Below are 24,003 nucleotides of genomic sequence, written 5' to 3'. Positions count from 1 at the left end.
TATTGGCCTGTAGTTTTCCTTTTTTGTGTTGTTTTTGTCTGGTTTTGGTATCAGGGTGATGGTGGCCTCATAGAATGAATTTGGAAATGTTCCTTCCTCTGCAATTTTTTTGAAAGAGTTTTAGAAGGATAGGCATTAGCTCTTCTCTAAATGTTTGATGGAATTCTCCTGTGAAGCCATCTGGTCCCGGGCTTTTGCTTTTGGGGAGATTTTTAAATCACAGTTTCAATTTCAGTGCTTGTAATTGGGTTGTTCATAATTTCTGTTTCTTCCTGGCTCAGTCTTGGAAGATTGAACTTTTCTAAGAATCTGTCCATTTCTTCCAGGTTATCTATTTTATTACCATATAGTTGTTCATAATAGTCTCTTCTAATCCTTTCTGTTTCTGCATTGTCTGTTGTAACCTTTTTTTTTTTTTCATTTCTAATTTTGTTGATTTGATTCTTTCTTTTTTGATGAGTCTGGCTAAAGGTTTGTCAAATTTGTGTATCTTCTCAAAGAACCAGCTTTTAGTTTTATGAATCTTTATTATTGTTTCTTTCATTTCTTTTTCATTTATTTCTGCTTGGATCTTTATGATTTCTTTCTTACTACTAATTTTGTTTTTTTGTTGTTGTTGTTGTTCTTCTTTCTTCCAGTTGTTTTAGTGTAAAGTTAGGTTGTCTATTCAATGTTTTTCTTGTTTCTTGAGGTGGGATTGTATTGCTATAGACGTCCCTCTTAGAAAACTGCTTTTGTTGCATCCCTTAGGTTTGTAGTTGTGTTTTCATTGTTGTTTGTTTCTAGAAAATTTTTGGTTTCCCTTTTGATTTCTTCAGTAGCCTGTTGGTTATTTAGAAACATACAGTTTAGTCTCCAGGTGTTTGTGTTCTTACACCTTTTTTTTTCTTGTAACTTATATCTAGTCTCATAGCATTGTGGTCAGAGAAGATGCTTGATACGATTTCCATTTTCTTAAATTACTGAGGTTTGATTTTTGACCCAAGATGTGATCTATCCTGGAGAATGTTCCATGTGTGCTTGAGAAGAAGGTGTATTCTTCTCCATTTGGATGGAATGTCCTGAAGATATCTGTGAGATCCATCTCATCTAATGTATCATTTAAGACTTGTGTTTCCTTATTAATTTTCTGTTTTGAGGATCTGTCCCTTGGTGTGAGTGGGGTGTTAAAGTCTCCTACTATTATTGTGTTACTGTCAATTTCTCCTTTTATGTCTGTTAATGTTTGTCTTATGTATTGAGGTGCTTCTGTGTTGGGTGCATAGATATTTACAATTGTAATGTCTTCCTCTTGGATTGATCCCTTGATCATTATATAGTGTCCTTCCTTATCTCTTATAATCTTTATTTTATAGTCTATTTTGTCTGATATGAGGATTGCTACTGTAGCTTTCTTTTGCTTCCCATTTGCATGGAATATATTTTTCCATCCTCTCACTTTCAGTCTATATGTGTTTGCTGGTACTGAATTTTCTTAATTTTTGCTTGTCTGAAAAGCTTTTTATTTCTCCATCAACTCTGAATGAGATCCTTGCCAGGTACAGTAATCTTGGTTGTAGATTTTTCCCTTTTAGTACTTTAAATATATCCTGCCATCCCCTTCTGACCTGCAGAGTTTCTGCTGAAAGATCAGCTGTTAAGCCTATGCTGTTTCCCTTGTGTGTTACTTGTTGCTTCTCTTTTGCTGCTTCCAATATTCTTTCTTTGTGTTTAGTCTTTGTTAGTTTGACTAGTATGTGTCTTGGTGTGTTTCTCCTTGGGTTTATTGTGTATGGGACTCTTTGTGCCTCTTGCACTTGATTGAATATTTTCTTTTCCATGTTGGGGAAATTTTCAAGTATAATCTCTTCAAAAGTTTTCTCATACCCTTTTTTTTTTCTCTTCTTCTTCTGGGACCCCTATAATTCAAATGTTGGTGTGTTTGATATGGTCCCAGAGGTCTCTGAAACCGTCTTCAGCTTTTTTCATACTTTTTACTTTATTCTGCTTTTCAGAAGTTATTTCCACCATTTTAACTTCCAGCCTACTGATTCATTCTTCTGCTTCAGATATTCTATTATCGATTTCTTCTAGAGTATTTTTAACTTCAGTAATTGTGTTGTTTGTCTCTGTATGTTTTTTTTTCTCTAATTCTTCTAGATCTTTGTTAATTGATTCTTGCATTTTCTCCACTTTGTTTTCAAGGTTTTTGATCACCTTTCCTATCATTATTCTGAATTCTTTTTCAGGTAGTTTGCCTATTTTCTCTTCATTTATTTGGACTTATGTTTTTCTAAGTTGTTTCTTCATTTGTGCAGTATTTCTCTGCCTTTTCATTTTTTTTTTTTAAGTTATTGTGTTTGAGGTCTCCTTTTCCCAGGTTTCAAGGAAAGTTGAGTTCGTTCCTTGAAGAAGATTGAATTCTTTCTTCCTTTTGGTTTCTGCCGTCCTAAGATTGGTCCAGTGGTTTGTGTGAGCTTTGAATACGGTGAGATTTGTGGTGAGTTTTTGCTTGTTTTCTTGTTTTGGGCTTCCCTGGTGGCTTAGATGGTAAAAGTGCGGAAGACCTGCAGTGAGGAAGACCATGTTCAATCCCTGGGTTGGGAACGTCCCGTGGAGAAGGAAATGGCAACCTACTCCAGTATCCTTACCTGGAAAATTCCATGGATGGAGGAGCCTGGAGGGCTACAGTCCATGGGGTCTCAAAGAGTTGGATATTACTGAGCGGCTTCACTTTCACTTTTCTTTTGCTTGTTTGTTTTTCCTCTGATGGGCAAGGCTGAGTGAGGTGGTAATTCTGTCTGCTGATGATTCATTTGTATTTTTGTTTTGTTTGTTGTTTAGATGAGGCATTCTACACAGGGTGCTACTGGTGTTTGGGTGATGCTGGGTCTTGTATTCAAGTGGTTTCTTTTGTGTGAGTTCTCACTATTTGATACTCCCTAAGGTTAGTTCTCTGGTTGTCTAGAGTCTTGGAATCAGTGCTCCCATTCCAAAGGCTCAGGGCCTGATCTCTGGATGACTCTGGCTCAGGGTCTCTCATGAGACTGCTGTGAAACTGACTGGAGCTACAGCCATCCAAAGGCTTGACTTGGGCTGCAGAGCACAATTGCAGACAATCCACAGACACCAAGTACTATGAAGAATCAGAGCATGCAGGGTTCCAGCTATTCCACTTAACCACGATGTTCCTTGGCAACATCTGGCCAAGGTGTTGAGCTGAGAGAAGTGCCAAAGATGTGGGTCCAGGTGACCGAAGGTGTTAGAATCCCTCTGGAGCAGTCACTGGGTCGCAGGGAGTGGAATCAGAAAAAACTTTATTACTGAAGTATAGTTGCTATACATTATCATATAGGTCACAGACATACAATACAGTGATTCACAGTTTTAAAGGTTACACCCATTTATAGTTATTATAAAATATTGGCTATATTCCCCATGTTGTACAACATATGCTTATAGATTATTTTATACGTAATAGTTTGTACCTGTTAATCTCTACCCCTGTATATTCCCCCTCCCTGCTTCCTTTTCCCCACGGGTAACCACCAGCTTGTTGACTATATCTGTGAGCTTGCTTCTTTTTTGTTCTATTCACTAGTTGGTTGTATTTTTTAGGTTGCACATATAAGTGATATCACACAGTATTTGTCTTTCTCTGTTTTACTGATTTCACTTAGCATAATGCCATGTAAGTCCATCCATGGTGTTGCAAATGGCAATATTTCATTCTTTTCTATAGCTGAGTATATTCCATTGTATGTATGTATATATGTACACGTATATATACATACACCCATCTTGTTTATCCATTCATCTGCTGATGGACATTTAGGTTGCTTCCATATCTTGACAACTATAAATAATATTGCTATGAACATTGAAGTACATTTATCTTTTTGAATTAATGTTTTGGTTTTTTGGAGGTGGTATATACTCAGGAGTGGAATTGCTGGGTCATATGGTAGTTCTATTTTTATTTTTTTGAGAAACTTCTGTACTATTTTCCACTGTAGTTGTGTCAATTTGCATTCCTACCAACAATGCACGTGTGTTCCCTTTTCTTCACATCCTTGCCAATACTTGTTACTTGTGTTCTTCTGGATAGTAGCCATTCTAACAAGAGTAAGGTGATATTTCATCATGGTTTTGATTTGCATTTCCCTGATGAGTAGTGATGCTGAATATTTTTTTATGTGCCTATTACGCATCTGCATTTCCTCTTTGGCTAAATGTCTACTCAGTTTTCCCTGCCCATCTTTAGGTGAATTGTTTGTTTTTTTGATGTTAAGTTGTAGGAACTGCTTATTTATGTCGGGTATTAGTCATTTATCAGTCATATCTTTTGCAAATATTTTGTCCCATTCGTTAAGCTGTCTTTTTCTTTTGTTGGTGGTTTCCTGTGCTGTGCAGAGCTGTTAAGTTTAATTAGTTCACATTTGTTTATTTATTTTTGCTTTTATTTCCTTTACTTTAGGATATGAATCCAAAAAAAATACCGCTGTGATTTATGTCAAAGTGGAGAAGGCAATGGCAACCCACTCCAGTACTCTTGCCTGGAAAATCCCATGGATGGAAGAGCCTGGTAGGCTGCAGTCCATGGAGCCGCTAAGAGTTGAACACAACTGAGTGACTGCACTTTCACTTTCACTTTCATGCATTGGAGAAGGAAATGGCACCCCACTCCAGTGTTCTTGCTTGGAGAATCCCAGGGACGGGGGAGCCTCTTGGGCTGCCGTCTATGGGGTCGCACAGGGTCAGACACAACTGAAGCGACTTAGCAGCAGCAGCAGCAGCACCAACATGTCAAAGAGTGTTCTGTGTATGTTTTCATCTAGAAGTTTTTCAGCCTTACATTTAGGTCTTTAATAATTTTGAGTTTATTTTTGTGTATGATGGTAGATAATGTTAGTTAGCTTTTGAGTTCAGCTATATGTATTTTAATACTTACACAAAAAAGAAAATGATGAAACATAAAACTATACCACATTTATCCTCACCTTTCTTTCAGCCTATTATGTATACGTGGAAAATCTTACTTGAATGTTTGCTTTGAGGCTTTTAGACATAATACATTCCATGTACAACCTGGGCTCTGAGGACTTCTCCATAGATGCTAATCAAGAAAAAAAAATTAGAGAGTGTTGGGCACTCTGTGTTGCTAGGCATGGATACTGAGCTTATGGAGAAAAAGTAACTGCTTCTTGGAACCACAAACCAATATCTTAGCAGGATATTCCCATCCTGAAACTGCCTTAGGTGATGTAGCAGTCCTATGAAGTCAGGCAACATGCAGCATCTTGTCTAGAATACTTTAAACATTTTTAATTAGTATTTAACATGCCTCTTTTTATTTTTATTTAATGCTTGTAGGAGTTTGTAGTCTTATCACAGGGGAAAAGGAAGAGAAAGATGGCAGTATAGTTTTCTTCCTCAAATCCCAGGTAAGACACAAGCTTTATTAGCTGAATGAATGGAAGCTATTATTGGCAACATTTGGACAAATTTAATTTGTTTCTGCTATAAATTTGAATTTTTGCTTCAACGTGCGTGCGTATTTTTTCATTTGTCCTTTTCACATCATTTTTATCACGATCAAAATGTGTTCTACCTTATTATTTTGTTCATTTTATTCATTTTAAATTAATTCTTCTACCCTTCTATTCATCCATCCAGTCATACTAAATACTAACTAAACATCTGGAGTAATAGGCAAATTTGGCCTTGGAATGCGGAATGAAGCAGGGCAAAAACTAATAGAATTTTGCCAAGGAAACGCACTGGTCATAGCAAACACCCTCTTCCAACAACACAAGAAAAGACTCTACACATGGACATCACCAGATGGTCAACACTGAAATCAGATTGATTATATTCTTTGCAGCTAAATATCAAGAAGCTCTATACAGTCAACAAAAACAAGACTGGGAGCTGTCTGTGGCTCAGATCATGAACTCCTTATTACCAAATTCAGACTTTTTAAATTGAAGAAAGTAGGGAAAACCACTAGACCATTCAGGTATGACCTAAATCAAATCCCTTATGATTATACAGTGGAAGTGAGAAATAGATTTAAGGGCCTAGATCTGATAGATAGAGTGCCTGATGAACTATGGAATGAGGTTCATGACATTGTACAGGAGGCAGGGATCAAGACCATCCCCATGGAAAAGAAATGCAAACAAGCAAAATGGCTGTCTGAGGAGGCATTACAAATAGCTGTGAAAAGAAGAGAGGAGAAAAGCAAAGGAGAAAAGGAAAGATATAAGCGTCTGAATGCAGAGTTCCAAAGCATAGCCAGAAGAGATAAGAATGCCTTCTTCAGCGATCAGTGCAAAGAAATAGAGGAAAACAACAGAATGGGAAAGACTAGAGATCTCTTCAAGAAAATTAGAGATACCAAGGGAACATTTCATACAAAGATGGGCTCGATAAAGGACAGAAATGGGATGGACCTAACAGAAGCAGAAGATATTAAGAAGAGGTGGCAAGAATACACAGAAGAACTGTACATAAAAGATCTTCACGACCCAGATAATCACGATGGTGTGATCACTCATCTAGAGCCAGACATCCTGGAATGTGAAGTCAAGTGGGCCTTAGGAAGCATCACTACGAACAAAGCTAGTGGAGATGATGGAATTCCAGTTGAGCTGTTTCAAATCCTGAAAGATGATGCTGTGAAAGTGCTGCACTCAATATGCCAGCACATTTGGAAAACTCAGTAGTGGCCACAGGACTGGAAAATGTCAGTTTTCATTCCAGTTTTAAAGAAAGGCAACGCCAAAGAATGCTCAAACTACCGCACAATTGCACTCATCTCACATGCTAGTAAAGTCATGCTCAAAATTCTCCAAGCCAGGCTTCAGCAATATGTGAACTGTGAACTTCCTGATGTTCAAGCTGGTTTTAGAAAAGGCCGAGGAACCAGAGATCAAATTGCCAACATCTGCTGGATCATGGAAAAAGCAAGAGAGTTCCAGAAAAAATCTATTTCTGCTTTATTGACTATGCCAAAGCCTTTGACTGTGTGGATCACAATAAACTGTGGAAAATTCTGAGAGAGATGGGAATACCAGACCACCTGACCTGCCTCTTGAGAAATCTGTATGCAGGTCAGGAAGCAATAGTTAGACCTGGACTTGAAACAACAGACTGGTTCCAAATAGGAAAAGGAGTACGTCAAGGCTGTATATTGTCACCCTGCTTATTTAACTTATATGCAGAGTACATCATGAGAAACGCTGGACTGGAAGAAAAACAAGCTGGAATCAAGATTGCCAGGAGAAATATCAATAATCTCAGATATGCAGATGACACCACCCTTATGGCAGAAAGTGAAGAGGAACTAAAAAGCCTCTTGATGAAAGTGAAAGAGGAGAGTGAAAGAGTTGGCCTAAAGCTCAACATTCAGAAAATGAAGATCATGGCATCTGGTCCCCATCACTTCGTGGGAAATAGATGGAGAAATAGTGGAAACAGTGTCAGACTTTATTTTTCTGGGCTCCAAAATCACTGCAGATGGTGACTGCAGCCATGGAATTAAAAGACGCTTACTCCTTGGAAGAAAAGTTATGACCAACCTAGATAGCATATTCAAAAGCAGACATTACTTTGCCGAGTAAGGTCCGTCTAGTCAAGGCTATGGTTTTTCTAGTGGTCATGTATGGATATGAGAGTTGGACTGTGAAGAAGGCTGAGTGCAGAAGAATTGATGCTTTTTTTATTTTTTATTTTTTTTACTTTACAATACTGTATTGGTTTTGCCATACATTGATGCTTTTGAACTGTGGTGTTGGAGAAGACTCTTGTGAGTCCCTTGGACTGCAAGGAGATCCAACCAGTCCATTCTGAAGGAGATCAACCCTGGGATTTCTTTGGAAGGACTGATACTAAAGCTGAAACTCCAGTACTTTGGCCACCTTATGCGAAGAGTTGACTAATTGATAAAGACTCTGATTCTGGTGGGGGGGCTGTGGTTGGGGGCAGGAGGAGAAGGGGACGACAGAGGATGAGATGGCTGGATGACATCACTGACTCGATGGACGTGAGTCTGAGTGAACTCTGGTAGTTGGTGATGGACAGGGAGGTCTGGTGTGCTGCGATTCATGGGGTCGCAAAGAGTCAGACAGGACTGAGTGACTGAACTGAACTGAACTGTGACAGAATCAGGGGATATGGAAATGAATATAACAATATTCAAGTCCTTAAACAGTTATCAATTCAGTGGAGAGAAAAATAAATGATTAATTAATTAAAGTCTTCTTTCCCCCTATTTCTTTCCTGTTGTATTTCTTTTTCTTAATATTATTCAGTGTAACCTCACATTTACTCATTTGATGCAATCTGTGAGTTAGGAACAAAGGAAGACATTTTCTATCTCTGAGACTCCTAGATTTAAGTTCAAATAAAGTGTTCAAATCCTTTGTTAAAGAAATCCAGGTGTAGCCTCTGGATAATCCTAGATCTTCAAGATTTCTGGAGCTACCCTTTCATTTGATGCTCAAACTAAATTCCTAGTAAACTGAGATCCTATTCTTCACTCCGTGGGAAGCTTTGTCTCCCAGTATCTCCAAGGACTTTACTGGGGGCTCAATTTCTCCTGATGCCCTTTTACTATTATTTGTTGCTCTCTTATGTTTTTGAATCTGACTATGTATGTTTCCTCCTTGGCTGCCTGCTGCCCTCCTGTCATCCTCCCATGGTCCAAGAACTTCATTACTCAGAGCACATTCAACACCAAGCTGTTTTGTAAAACCACCTTTTACTGAGGCATAAGAAAGCAAGCATCATCTTAGAATTTAATATTCTCCGTTAGTCTCCTAAGGTTCTTTTGCTATATCTGTGGTGGTGGTGGTGGTATAGTCACTAAGTTGTCTGACTCTTGCTACCCCATAGGCTGCAGCCTGCCAGGCTCCTCTGTCCATGGGATTTTCCAGGAAAGAATAATGGAGTGGGTTGCCATTTCCTTCTCCAGGGGATCTTCCCAACCTAGAAATCGAACCCAGGTCTCCTGCATTGCAGACAGATTCTTTACTGACTATCTGTGGGGGGATTTCTAATTGTTTGTCCTCGCATTATGGACTTTTCCTCCTTGTCTTTGGAGACCTTTTCCATTTCCTTCTTGTTAGAATTCAACTTTCTCCTAACATCCTCTTTTGCAGGCTGACAGAAGCCAACTTCCAGTTCCCTACCATGTAATAATGAAGTAACCTTTGGCTTTCAGTTACAGCTTTCTTATTCTTGACCATACCAAGTGTCCTTAGCCTTTATTAATGACCTATCTAGCTGTTTTTTAAACAAAATAATCATCTACTTAGAAGATGAATCCTGTATATTTCCAAGCATATCAAAGTTTATTTCTATTTTTCATACTCTCTGTATTTTCCTATATTATAATATTATCATACCAGCAGATGTACAGTCCTTAAAAGCTAAAGACATATTGAGTTATAAAGACTACAGTGTAGAATAATACAAATGCAAAAATCATCATGTGGTTCTTTAAATAATTCTAATAAAATTTTTGATAAATGAAAGATCCAAATGACATAAAACCAGACAACTTTTGGTTTCTAAAGTTTTTTGTCTTAGAATTGTGTATATTTAGAAACTGTTCTGTTGGTTTGCTTACTCAGTTATTTGTGTAGAAGCCAGAATTTTGTCTTAACATAAACACACATGGGCCATAAACATCCCATTACATAGGAGGTAGTTAGCTATTCTTATTAAGGTTTAGGAAAACTCTTTTAAGAGTCTACAAATGCTTAGAATTTAAAAACTACTCCAATTCATTTAGTAATCAATTATCAATCTTGTATTATCAGTCTGTTGAAAAAACACAGAAACAGAGGTTTCAAACTATACTATGCATAGCAATCACCTAGAAAGCCTGTAGAATGCAAATTCCATCTCCCCAAACAATGGAATCTGACATCTGATGTAGGGCTAAGAAATTCACATTTATGTAAGCACAGATGTGTTATAATGAATGTGAGCACAGTTTTGGAAATATGAGGGGGGTATTTAAATAATATCCTAGTACAAAATGATTCATGTTAAAATCCTAGCCACCTAGTGTGGTATCTTGAGACTTTTTTGACCTTTTCCTGGTAACATAACTTGTTTAATGAACGTAAACAGTAATTTCCAGTAATTCTTACTGAGGTAATAATGATTTCAAGTATTTTCATAGTGCTTTAAATTAGAAGCCATCTTAATATATATATCTTTTATTTTCACTTTATCCCAGTCAATGGGGCTGGTGCAATAATTTAAGACAAGTTAATTCTATAGGTCTCCCGATACAGAAAGTCCAAAGGGACTCTACCAGCACTCAAACCTCAAAAGTCACCTTACAGTCTCATTTTAAATTCAGATACAGGTAATATTTTTGGTTGATTTAAAACCTTTGAAAAGTGAGGATCTCCGTGCTAATTTGGGATTTATTCATCACAATTTGTGCAAAAGAGGCAGACCTGGAAAGTCTACTCTACTCTTCCTTTGGTGTTCCCTTCAAGGCATCACTTAAGAAATTCCAGACATTTTTGTTAAAACTTCTCTCTTGTGTAATACACATCTCTCCTTTCTATCAGGTTGACCTCCACTTATCCTTAAAAGTCCAGTCTATTGATATTTTCTCAGAGGTTTCTATAACCTCTCAGTCTAAATAAAGTTTTAGGTTATTTTTTCCTTTCATTGAATATTTAATGTCTGTATACCTAGTGGATTGTGAGTTCCTCAAAGGATGGAATTGTGTTTTGTTTACTACTGTTAAATTAAGGCCCTATCCCTATGGCCTGGCATACAGAGGCACTCAACATACTTGTTGAATTAATGAATGAAGTGTAGGAAAATATCTGACTGGAAAATATTTTAGCACTTTATATTGATGAGCATAAAAGTATGGTTGAAAACTGTCTTTGTTGTATGAGAGGTGGTAAGTCAGGACTAATTTTGAATGAGCAATGTTGAAGTTCCCACTCTATTCACTACAGAGTATAGGTGGACAACATTTGAGACTGAAAACTTAGTTTAGCCAGAGAAAATGCTGACTCAGAAACACTGGGATCAAAGATAAAAGTGCAGTTTACTTTAACTGCTTTGTACTCTCTAACATCTCACAGATAGAATTTGCCCACTAAACCCTTAGACGCTTAGCCTAAAGTTCTGGATGCCGTGGTGGGATGTGTGGGCAGTGGCTGTGGAGGACTCAGTATGTCACACTGCTGAGGCTCTAGTGACAACAATGTGGAGTCAGAAACAAGCGTGACTCTCAGATCCAGAGATGAAACTGTGATTAGGTAAAGAAGTGACACACAGATCAAAGATAATTGATTCTTTCTCCAAAAGATGTAATATTTTAAAGAATCTGTGAGGTCCTAGTGATATTGAGTGTTAGAACAAGTAGTTGACTTAAAAAGAGTATATTTATTTGTATGAAGGAAAAGCTAAGTGAAAAAAAAATGCCATCATCTCACAGTATATCTGGAAAAGATCATAGTCAAACTGTAACGTCAAAACCAAGGGAAGCTGGAAGATAGGAATGGAAAAATAAGGCAAAGCCTTGATTTACATGACTTATAATATTAATATGAATGATGTACTTTACTAGCACACTGCAGAGAAACTAGTCCATAATTTGGGGTGGTTCTTTCCTTTTTTGGAGAAGGAAATGGCAACCTGCTCCAGTATTCTTGCCTGGAAAAATCCCATGGATGGAGGAGCCTGGTAGGCTACAAGTCCATGGGGTTGCAGAGTCGGACACGACTTCACTTTCACTTTCTTTTCCTTTTTAGTTGAGGTTATAGTTGATGTACAATATTATATGTTTCAGATGTACAGCATAGTGATTTACAACTTTTAAAAAGCTGTATTCAATTTATAGTTAATAAAACTATTGGATAGTATTCCCTAAGTTGTACTATATATCTTTATAACTTACTTATTTTATCCATAATTGTTTGTACCTCTTAATCCTTCACCCCTATCTTTCCCCTGCCTCTTGAGAAGTTTCTTTAAGGCAGATAATCTCAGTCCTAAGATTTTTTTTTTTCAGTCTTTTTGTGTATCGCATGTATTTGGCAAGATCTGTGTATCTCTTACATTGAAACTCAACCAGGGTAAAAGGGAGATGATTTCAATCTCTTCTTGAAACTTAGATCTTTTCAATGTTTAGTTGAGAAGCATGTATTAGGGAAGAGCTTTGGGTTCAGGACATGTCGTACTATTCCTAAAAAAGGTCTCCCTCTATTTGACTGATGACCTCTTCCTCCTGAATAACTCATTTGTTTAGATATTCAAGGACTCTTGGGAGTCTCTTGATGCTCAGTGAGCATGCCCAGTCTGAGCACACTCAGAGAGTGCCAGGGATCTGCCAGCTTTTCTGAAAGCCTCCGGTGCTGACAGCTGGCAACAGTGTCATGCGCTTCACATGACACTGGGTCTCAGATTTTCAGATCTTTCATATTAAGAAGAATGTGATCCTAAAATAAATAAAGGTTTCGACATATTTGTATTCTACATCTGAGAGTTTGGTAGTTACGGGAACAGAATCTGGGGCAAAACTTATCAGGTTAATCTTATAACTTTGGAAAAGTTACAAATTCTGTGACCATAAAAGGTGACAGTGTGGTGTCCTTATGAGGATTGTGTGAGTTAATTATGTAAATTGCTTTGAAGAGTGTTTGGTACTAGTAAGAACTATATAAGTGGGAGCTTTTATTATTATTCTGTATTAGTAAGTGTGTGTGTTAGTCATATATTATTGGCCAAAAAAATGTTGAATTTTAAAAATCCTTTATAACATATATTTTATACCATTTTAACATATTATTCTAACATTTGAAGTTCTTTTTCAGGAGAGGAAGAATGCCTCTTAATTTGTTCCTTAATTCTTTCTCTCCCTTCAGTCTCAATGCCAACTCTTCTTCCTTAGGTTTGCAAGACTTCACCTTTGGTTGATATAAATGGTAGCACAGCTCAGATAGTTTTCTCATGTTCACACTTCATGATAATCTGAACATTTAAGAAGAAGCCTGCAGTTAAATATGGGTGGCTTCCAAATTTCCATCAGTGTAGACTGCACCTTACATTTATGGTTGTCAATCTGGATCTAATACATGAAGATTTCTAGGATCGTAATCAATATCTGGAGCCATTGTCTACATTTATTATTTTTTTTCAGCCTGCTGCCCTTTAACATTCGATTGCAAGGATTTTATTTTTGCTCTTTTTCTTACACAAGAGTCAAATTGTTTTCCAACATAAATCAAAACTTTTAATCTATATAAGCTGAAAAAAAAACTTGAAACATCCTTCCTGTGCAACTCTAATGGATGTTACCTAGATGTCTGAGTTCTTACAGTTGAGTAACATCCCAAGTGAAATCTCCAAAAAACGTGTTTATACTTCTTCATCTACAGGAAGTGCTCTTAGACTTGGATTGAAGTATATTATGGTTCAGATCATTCTATGTTTCTTCTTTTATTTCTTTTTTTTTTCTCTACAGTTTATTGCTTTTGCTTCTTTATTCTTCATCCTGGTTTCAATCACAACCTTTTGCCTGGAGACACACGAAGCTTTCAATATTGTCAAAAACAAGACAGAATCAGTCACCAATGGCACCAGTGTGGTTCCACAGTATGAAATTGAAACAGATCCTGCCTTGACGTATGTAGAAGGAGTATGTGTGGTATGGTTTACTTTTGAATTTTTAGTCCGTATTGTTTTCTCCCCCAATAAACTTGAATTCATCAAAAACCTCTTGAATATCATTGACTTTGTGGCCATCCTACCCTTCTACTTAGAGGTGGGCCTCAGCGGGCTCTCATCTAAAGCTGCTAAAGATGTACTTGGCTTCCTCAGAGTGGTCAGATTTGTGAGGATCCTGAGGATCTTCAAGCTCACCCGCCATTTTGTAGGTTTGAGGGTGCTTGGACACACTCTTCGAGCGAGTACAAATGAATTTTTGCTGCTCATAATCTTCCTGGCTCTAGGAGTTTTGATATTTGCTACTATGATCTACTATGCGGAGAGAGTGGGTGCCCAGCCCAATGACCCTTCAGCTAGTGAGCACACGCAGTTCAAAAACATCCCCATTGGGTTCTGGTGGGCTGTCGTGACCATGACTACCTTGGGCTATGGAGATATGTACCCCCAAACATGGTCGGGGATGCTGGTGGGAGCCCTGTGTGCTCTGGCTGGAGTACTGACAATAGCCATGCCAGTGCCTGTCATTGTCAACAACTTCGGAATGTACTACTCCTTGGCAATGGCGAAGCAGAAGCTTCCAAGAAAAAGAAAGAAGCACATCCCTCCTGCTCCTCAGGCAAGCTCGCCTACTTTTTGCAAGACAGAATTAAACATGGCCTGCAACAGCAAACAGGGTGACACGTGTCTGGGCAAAGACAATCGACTTCTGGAACATAACAGATCAGGTAAGGCACAGTTTCAAATGCATGCCATTAAATACTTTATAGACCAGTATGTCCCTTAAGTAGAAGGTACCTTCTCATTTTCTACAAATGTTTGGAGTTTTCAGTTCTACCCCTTTACAAAATCTGTTTGTGTCAGGCTCGTAGATAGCTAGACTGTAGCTTTTCTAAATGAATCCTAAGTAGAAGTCCGCATAGCTGGTCTATAGAGTTCTCCTGCTTTGACGGGAATGCCCTGTGCTGACGGCGCCAATATTTTCTTTTGCCTGTTTGTTGCTTTTGTGCCGTTGTTTCTTTGTTTCCCTGCACGATGTGGTGGTATGATATTGGACATTTTCCATCCTTCATTCTCAAAATGTTGATTTCCATATCATTTGGCTTGATATGTTTGTCTCAGTTTTATCTCTGCCACACGGGGCCATGCATTTTGACCTAATTCACAAGAAGAAGTTATGTAAAAAGAATGGGTGTTTACATTTCAAAGGCCTAAACACTGAAGAGGTGATATGTAAGAGTGCCCTTTGGAAGGTAAAGGTCTTCCTCGTTAATATTATGGAGGGTTGATTAAGTTTTCATTATTCTTAAGTTAGGCTATTTCAGTATAATTCCTTTGCTTTGGGTAAAGTGCTATGTAGTACAATCAGCCCAACATTATGTAGGGTCTAGATGGTCTGCTTTGGCTAATCAATAGGAAGGTTGAATTTCTCCATGGATTTCCTTTTTTATACATTCTGCACTGGTCTCTTTTCCCTTCCAGAATATAATTTTGGATAAATTCCTGCTTGAAATTACCTGAATTCCTACTTCTCTCTATAGCCATAGATAATCTAGAGTTAATTGACTGTAAATTGACATTCAATTTGCCAAAGTGATAGTCAATAGTGTCTTCTCTAATCCGTTATGTCTAGTACAGATGAAATATATTGTAGACCTCACAATTTAACTAATTTTTTGTCATCTATGAAATGCTAAATATATGCATTCCCTATAACTTAAATAATTTAATCTTTTTCCTGTAGAAAAATAATTTATGACAATCTCATGTGAATAATTTAGCATTATTTAGAAATAACACTGATTAAACAAAACAAGCAAACTAGCATACAAATGGAAAAAGCAAGTGACATTTTCACAGGTTGCCTTCTTAGCTCCCAGAAGCTATTATGGATTAAATGGTGGTGGGGTGTGGGGAGGAACTTGACTGGGACTGAACTGCTTTTTAAAAGATTTTATTCAAAGTCCTTATGTTTATTTAGTAGATTGTTTTGCAAATTCTGTCAGTATGTATCTGAGAGTTGCTGTCCAGGAATGTCCTTGTGAAAGAAAGTTTGTGTTGCTGCCCTTACTGGATTGTTCTGAGGTACCTGTGCAGAGCTTTTCTGAAGGGCATGGAAAGGAGGACACACTCTCAGCTTGGGCAAGCACTGTTACAAGCTAGTATCTAGGCTATAGGACGTGAAAGTCTTTGGCAAGTATTTAGACGTAAACGTTTCAAGGGCGTTTGGAGAAGGTGATGTTCCATTGTTACGCTCAAAAATACTATGTCACTTCAAAACAGAGAACCTGGACACAAAGTCTGTAAACTTTGGGATTGTTTTCATTATGAAATTTGGGAAAAATTACTTTCAGAAAATAATGAAAGCGTATGTCTTTTAGCACTGCAAAGACAATTATTTACTTAGGAGTTTTTCCTTCAGTAGGCTCCATTTTTAAAGATGTACAGTATCTAGATAACCTGTCAAAAGTGGAAAGATATTAATTCGTGTGCTACTTCATTATCACACTTACTTTGAATCATGTTAGTTTTGTAAAAGTCGTTGTCATATTAGATAAAATCTAACATGAAATTAAAATTTCCCTGAGAACCTTTCTCTCCTTTTCAATACATTTCCATTTTGCTCCATGTAAGTTTTTGTGATGAGTGATGAAAATTCTTTTCTTATCATGTTGTGGTTATTGTATTTTGTATTATCGAGTGACTGTACTATGGACATTCGGTGTAAACTCTTTGTATTGTCTCATTTCCTCATCATCACTGTCTGTCAATGGGCACGGCGCTGTGACCAGTGTTATCAGGTGACGACAGTGCAGGAAGTGAGCCGCCATTATCACCCCCAGAAAGGCTCCCCATCAGGCGCTCTAGTACCAGAGACAGACACAGAAGAGGGGAAACATGTTTCCTGCTGACGGCAGGTGATTACACGTGCACTTCTGATGGAGGGATCAGGAAAGGTAGGCATGCATTTCATCACATCCTGACAGGTGACATAGCAATTAAATGCTGCAAATGTATGGAGTGACGTAAAATGCTCATTCATCATTTTCTAGGAACAACTATGACATCATAGTGCTTTTTGCCTCATTACATCTTATCTCATTATAAACATTTAAAAATATGTATCATGACAGCCAACTTGATTGTCATATCTGAAAGACATTTCACCCTTTTTTCTTTTTTTTTTTATTTTTTGGTTTTTCATTTGTCTATAGGCAGAATTGTAATGAAGTATTTAATAATTAAGTCAATCATTTAATTGTTTTAATATAATATATTCAGCAGCCTTGAAAAGTTACCTTTTTTCTTCAATGAATTAAATTCACTAATTAACTCTATGCATCTGTTTGACATGTGGTTGATAATTATAAAACAATAATAAAGCTTTTTCTTTAAAGTAAAACATTAAACATACTGTAATGGTCTCTTATCCTGGTGGCTCAGACGGGAAAGCGTCTGTCTACAATGTGGGAGACCCGGGTTGGAGCCCTGGGTCGGGAAGATCCCCTGGAGAAGGAAATGGCAATCTACTTCAGTACTATTGCCTGGAAAATCCCATGGACAGAGGAGCCTGGTAGGCTACAGTCCATGGGATGACAAAGAGTCGGACACGACTGAGCAACTTCACTTAATGATCTCTTATCCAGTGTTTGGGCAAATTTTCCCCAGTAATTAATCTCAATGTCAGGAGCTTGCTAAGGTACATGATCCTCTGGCCATATAGAACAGTATACCCAATCAGTGGAAAGGTTACTTACTGTACTTACAAAATGTACTTAACAAAATTTCTCTTCTGGGCAGTAATCATTTTATTATTATTTTTTAATTGACCCTGAACAATTCCTGGCTCAGAATGGGTACATTGTATTAGGTAGGCATCTTGGTTAAGAAATATAGCAGGATACTGAAGCTCCACTCCAGCATGTGGTTTTATTTCCCTCAATTGTATCAACCATCTATGACTCTTCCTTAGGTGCTAGTTTTCATTTTCATTTTATTAAACTTTGCCAACCAAAGACTTGGACCCTTTTTATCCTCAAGAAATTAGTTTCGTGACACAACCCACCCTTGTCAAAGTTCTGGTATGCTCTTAGAACACCTTCGACTTTGAGAATTCCAGTTGCTTTAGTGCCAAGGTTATTTTACTCGATTTACTGACAGAATAGAGAAAGAACTACAAATTTCTTATGAAGAAATAATAATTTCTTAGGCAATTGACTGAATTTGAATGAAAAGCCACTCTAAAAGTTTCATGTTAGTGCAACTGCATTTTAAAAATATTGTGCTTATTTGCTATTCGTTGCAATTTCTCCCTACAGAATACTTTACCACTTTAAGTCTAAAATATTTATTTTATGAAGCCTATTTCCTTTGAAATAGCTCATTACCCATGTTGTGCTTCATTTGTGTTTCTTCTGAGCACTTTACATTGTTCTTTCTGTCTCCATACAAAAGAGAAGACAGAGGACTCTTCTTTCGTTTCTTTAATGTGTAATATTCTAAATTATACTTCATTCCAAGAACTGTCACTCTTTGCATCTATCTCTTGTACCAAAATGTATTTCAATTATCTAGTTTTTCACTATTTTATAGTTACAATAGTTTTAAAATATTTTTATAATTAATACTCTATCACAGTACTTAAAATATATGTATATAACTAATAATATAGAATATAGTACTTAAAGTGCCTTGTAATCTTAATCACTATATATGTATATACATATATCCATATGTGTATATATGTATTTTTATGTATTATGTGGTTATATTTGGATATATTTTAAGCATCATTCAATAAAATATCACATGCAATATTTATACTAGGGTTACATGTTACGACTCTAGCTAGAATGTTTTTCTTCTATGTTAGATAATATTTTGAATTTTAAACTGTCAAAGGGGATCACATATTTAAGAAGACTTTGAAAACTATAAAGCACCTATATTAATATAGTTTTCCTGTAAAATGGCAAAATTCCATAGCAAAGCAATTAATAAGATATTGTGTTTATATGAGAAAATTATACATGTGATCTTATTTCACAAATGCAAATTCTATCAATGAGAGCATCTTTGAAAACCCAACTATGAGCTTTTTATTTTTCATCATTTCTCACTATAAGCAAATCCTTTTTCATTCTTGCTTAGTTATTTTGTAGATCTGTGTTTTTTTTTCCCTAGATCTGGTAACATTTCTGGCTATTTTTACTTAATCTTCTCAGTGTTTTCTTTGTCATGTCTATTAGAAATCCATTCATTTCTTCTCCTGTTTCCTTTATATAGATTAGAGATGTCTTCTATTATTCCCACTCACATATTTCTCTTCTGTATGCTTCTAATCATTTCCTACACTGACCTGATTTTTGAGTTATGTAAATTCTCCCCTATATAGATGAGAAAAATGACTGGATTCCCATTGTATTCTTTTTCTATCAACAAGTATAAATGCAGTTGGGCAAACATTAAGAAAACATGTGGATTACCTAAAAGAATGGACTCCCCAAACTTAGAACCTATGATTTTATTTATACAGTAGTTTTATTTATATATCATTTTACATGAACACAAACATCTCATTGATAGTGCACAAATAGGCAGTTTCAATATTGCCCCAAACAAATATGTGCTTTTAAAAGCTGTATAAAGTCTATATCGTGTATTTAGATGTTAGTTCAAATTGAGTTCAGTATTGCTTATTCTCATAAATTATATTTTCAGTCATTCGATTCAATAAAAGCTTGATGAGGCAAAATTTTGTCAAATTTTCTAATCATAATGAACCTGCAGAATAAAGGAAGAATAAATGTATATGAAAAACATAATTTTACTAATTAAATACTTGTTACTAAATTATAAGGGAACCTTTCTCAAATGGACACTGAAATCATAGTTATTAAAAGGACTTACAAACAGAATAAATAATATTTATCTTAATGACTATAATTCAGAAAAGTAACTAAACATTTGCAAGGGCAACCAAGGTTTACATGTAAATAACATGATTAATATAAATTGTTAAACAGATTTTTACCTTTTTTGGAAGTCTCATAGGGAACATGGTTATTGTGGGGAACAAAATGTATATTTTTACAAGGATGGTTTATAGTTATTAGCAACTTCTTTGATTCATGTATATTCACGAGGTTGCTTTTAATCAAAACCAATCAATGTTTATAGTCTAGTTTACATTTTTAGGTTACACTAAAAATCCAAGTCAACTTAGATAAATTATTCTTTCTACAAGTCCTAGTTATATTTCCAATCACATTACAGAAGAGTAATGATAATTAGCCCTCTAGGAATGTGAAGGTCCCTATGTAAGAATGAATGACTTGCAATTCCTTTTTAATTATTTAAGACATTCTCTCATTAACTATTCCATCACCCAGCAGAGCAGAATGAAATATATGCCAGCTCTTATGCTTTATAGCTCAAAATACTAATAAATCATATAGGCAGATAATTTTCTCATTAGCAGAAATTACGTCCTAGAGAACTTTACTGTAATCAGTGGATGACATAAATTTTCATCGACAGAATATCAAAGAAAACATCTAATCTGCTGAAAGTTTGTGGGTGTGTATGTAGAGAGGGGGTTCCTGCGAGTCAAACCTTACCCCACGGCAGAGCTGTTTAATTTTCCGGATCTATAACACTTTTTCAATGGGGCTGTCAGAACATTTATTTACTGAATTGTATAATAATGCCTGTTTTTTCAGTTAATGATTGCCTGCCTTTTAAGACAATTTTGCCTCTACTTTTACAGTAGGTACTCACTACCTCGTTTACCTGCCTCTACTCTTTTCTAATAAAAAATACCACAATATATACTCCTCCTAAAAGTGTCCTTGATGGGGTGTGGGTTGAGCAGCTAAGGCAAGTCAGTGGGTTAAAGTTTGTTGGAAAGACCTGTAAGTGGGAAGGATTCTGTAAGTTAATGATTATTATGAACAGAAGATTAGAATGCAAGATAATAGGAAGAAAAAGTAGATTAATATCAAAGTATTCTTCATTCCTGGCAGGGAAGAATCAGCTGAAAATATATAATCAAAATCAGATTTAAGTTTACTGAAATGATGACTCAGTTTATATTATATATTTATTTATTTTTTAATACAAGGGATTAGAAATAGGCATTCATTTTACATCACCTAGATAATGGCATTAAAAGCCATTATTGACGAATCATCCTTTTAACCCCATAAAGCTGGAAGACTAAAGATGCTGGGAAAGAGTTGTCCTCTTAAACTTAAGCAAGCTTTATTAGCTTAGTGAATACTAAAATAAGAATGAAAAGAGAAAAAATAGCTCATTTATTTTTTTTTTCAGGGACATATTCTGAAATTTAAAAATATTAGCCAAATTTATATCTTACTTAAGTTGCTTTGCATAATTCTTAAAAGTTTTCTGATACTGAATATGTCAAAATTGCATCAATACAAACTATATTTGGAAAAGAATAGATTTTGAAGTATTACAATAGTAATTTGTGATAGCTGGCTTAATCTTTTGGAAATGACAGCTACAGTAAGCTTCATTTTTTTTTTTTAGAGTTGTAAATTGTCTCAATATTGAATTCTTTGTAAGCAGATTCTTTGAGCTCAAAAATAGCACTTTGATTACCCTGCATGATATTGTTTGTCTGTGTCTATTTTCTGGTTGAATTCAACTGATGTCTGTGCATTTTTCCATAAAAGGATATGAAAAATCCCGAAGCTTAAACAACATAGCGGGCTTGGCAGGCAATGCTCTGAGGCTCTCTCCAGTAACTTCACCTTACAACTCTCCTTGTCCTCTGAGGCGCTCTCGATCTCCCATCCCATCTATCTTGTAAACCAAACCGCATCAGTTGGCTAAATGGTCTTAATTCAAGTACTGTTTACCCCATAATGGAAATAATTAAATGTAGAGTTACTCCAGACGCCATAAATACAGTATAAATCCTGCATGATACTACTATCTGAAGTCAGAAATGCCATTTGGGTAGCTGACGAATCTTATCCTGGCTTTAAATGAATCTGATCCTAGTAGTGCTACCACTTCTCCTTATGAATTGCCCTGATCTCCTTTCGCAATAAAATGACAGATAGCATCAGATATTGGCGGGTAGCCTAATACATAAACACATCTTCAGGGAGATATACTTATATCATTGTGCTTCCAAATGCCAGCTACTTCATGGGGACTTCATTTCTTGTGACTCTGAACCATTCTGAAGATGTCTGGGATTCTGTTTTGAATGCACACAACGTGACTTTGGTCAGCTCATTTGCATGGACCATCTTGTCTTTATCACCTGAAAGCAATGTCGCAGAGTTCGGGGACTGCAGAGGGCTCGGGATATGTGTACTTGCATCGAACCATCCTGCTGATGTGAAAGCACTGGTTGACTGTTCTGCATGTTGAATTGTGGGGCAGGGAGGGTGAATTTCTCCTTGACAATTTTTTTTTCTTTATAATTCTTTGAAAAAAAAATATTTGTTTTAAATAGTTTAATTTCTTGATTGATTTACTTTTCTTCCAAAATGCTGTATTGGAGTTCTGAATGTCTCTGGTTGTTTGCACACAGATAACTGCAAAGAGATTGTCATTACTGGTTACACGCAAGCCGAGGCCAGATCTCTTACTTAATGGCTTGGGGAAGGCACAAAACATGAGAGAAAGGTAACTGCCAGCCAGGCTTGCATCGTTCAGATAGGAATTGCTATTTGGAACTAGACTCATGGTTTGTTTTTTTTTTCAATCCCAGAATTTGTCATCGTTTTCAGAGTCAGGGTGCCAAATACCACTCAAAATTCTTGTCTTTTTTACCCCCTTCTTTTATTTAATTTATTATATTTTTTGCAAACAACAAAGAGCATTGTTGTTCACAGGAAGCTTTCTTGACCAGCCTTAAATTCCCGACTGACAGCATTAATCAGGTTTTCAGGCAGTGTTTAATCAGGTGCTTTGTCCTGTGTGTTGTTCTGTCCGTATGTCTTAGCTCCCTGTCTTATATGTATATGCCATCTGTCTCCATGAAGCACAGAAATGCCTTGATAAGGTGTTCATGATTTTAGTACTGGGTCTTCTCCCCTGCCCCTTGCCTTCTTCACTACTTGGAACAGCCTCTCTGCTTTGTGTATAAATTAATGATGCCCCGTAGACTACCTAAGTTAATCAGTACTGTGAACCTTTTTGAGAAGCAGGATTTAAGCAGCAGTTTTACCGTTGCATTTGACTGCCTGCTGCAGTGTCAGTTTCTACTACCTAGCAACCAGAATTCATCAGGACACACCAGTGAAACCCTCAGGGTGTCTTATTCTGTCCAAGTTGAAGACATTCTGTTTGCACATCCCTACAAATGCAATAGCGGTAGTGTGTCTGATGTATTGGACATGAGAGGGAAGAAAATACCATACTATAAATTTAGAGATAAACAATATTTTTAAGGCATTTAGGATCCTTGAGACTGCTGATTCCTAATTCTCATGTTTATTTCCAGTTAGGGAGACAGTTGTCACTTTTAGAATTGGCCACATAACATGTATTACTTTATATCCCCAAGTCCTAGAGCATGACCTGCATGTCAGAGACCTTGTACAGCAATGTATTTACCCAGACATAAACAACTGATATTTAGAGATTCAGTGATGCTTTTGATAACACTACACATAGAAAGTTATAATTAAACACAACTTTATGGTAAAGGAATTAATATACTGTCTGGTGCTGCTGTTATTGACTGCAGTGTTATACAGAATTTATCATGGATTTTTGACTGCTGAAAAAGGGACAGTGGAATTTAGCCATACCAAGGACTGTTCTGGAAACAGACTTCTGCTGCTGAATGTGCCCTGACGTGACCAGGTTGCACTTGGAAGAGATCCTGGTGTCTTCATGAGGCATGAGAAGCCTATGCAAGAGCTGTGGCTGGAACTCATTTGGTGCTGTCCATATGAGTGGTCTGCTGAGGACTGGCTGGTGTCCGTGAAACAGCTGTAAATACCAACATGTATGCATGGGTCAACAGCTTTGGCCATCTCACATCAAAGAAAGCCAGAGTCACGATCAACATCTCTGGAGCTTCCAGTAAGGCCCACACCTCTGTGAATTACCCTTTGTGGACCTGCAGTAGATTGTGCTGTGATCATAAAAGCAGTGATACTGGTATACTATAGGTCTGTCTTAATTTCCTTTATTTCTCCTTTGTTGGTTAGATCCACAAACACTAACTGTATCATTTATTTTTAATAAACCACTTATACTAGCTTGTCATATTATGTTGTAAAATTTTCAGTGCCTATTTGTCAAAATTGACCCATTTGGAGT

The 24,003-nt window shown here is 36.7% G+C and overlaps 1 protein-coding gene across 10 annotated transcripts in view; it reads left to right on the top strand.

The window, feature by feature from the left end:
- KCNC2 (potassium voltage-gated channel subfamily C member 2) overlaps window positions 1–23,532 on the top strand; it is a 236,869-nt gene extending 213,337 nt beyond the window's left edge. Inside the window, exons 2-6 of one of the 10 annotated variants that reach the window (XM_068970788.1) lie at window positions 13,490–14,417; window positions 14,812–14,922; window positions 16,581–16,607; window positions 17,337–17,357; window positions 20,813–20,847. In XM_068970788.1, the coding sequence (XP_068826889.1) occupies window positions 13,490–14,417; window positions 14,812–14,922; window positions 16,581–16,607; window positions 17,337–17,357; window positions 20,813–20,847 (1,122 nt within the window). Of the gene's footprint in view, window positions 1–13,489; window positions 14,418–14,811; window positions 14,923–16,481; window positions 16,647–17,336; window positions 17,358–20,812; window positions 20,848–21,389; window positions 21,527–22,261; window positions 22,324–23,180; window positions 23,216–23,422 lie in introns of those variants that run through there. The other 9 variants (XM_068970784.1, XM_068970786.1, XM_068970785.1 and 6 more) reach the window with 9 other exon arrangements.
- The last annotated feature ends 471 nt before the right edge of the window (window positions 23,533–24,003 follow it).

This window comes from Capricornis sumatraensis, chromosome 4, assembly GCF_032405125.1.
Source record: "Capricornis sumatraensis isolate serow.1 chromosome 4, serow.2, whole genome shotgun sequence".
NCBI lineage: Eukaryota > Metazoa > Chordata > Mammalia > Artiodactyla > Bovidae > Capricornis > Capricornis sumatraensis.
This window is presented reverse-complemented; position numbering and strand designations above follow the sequence as displayed.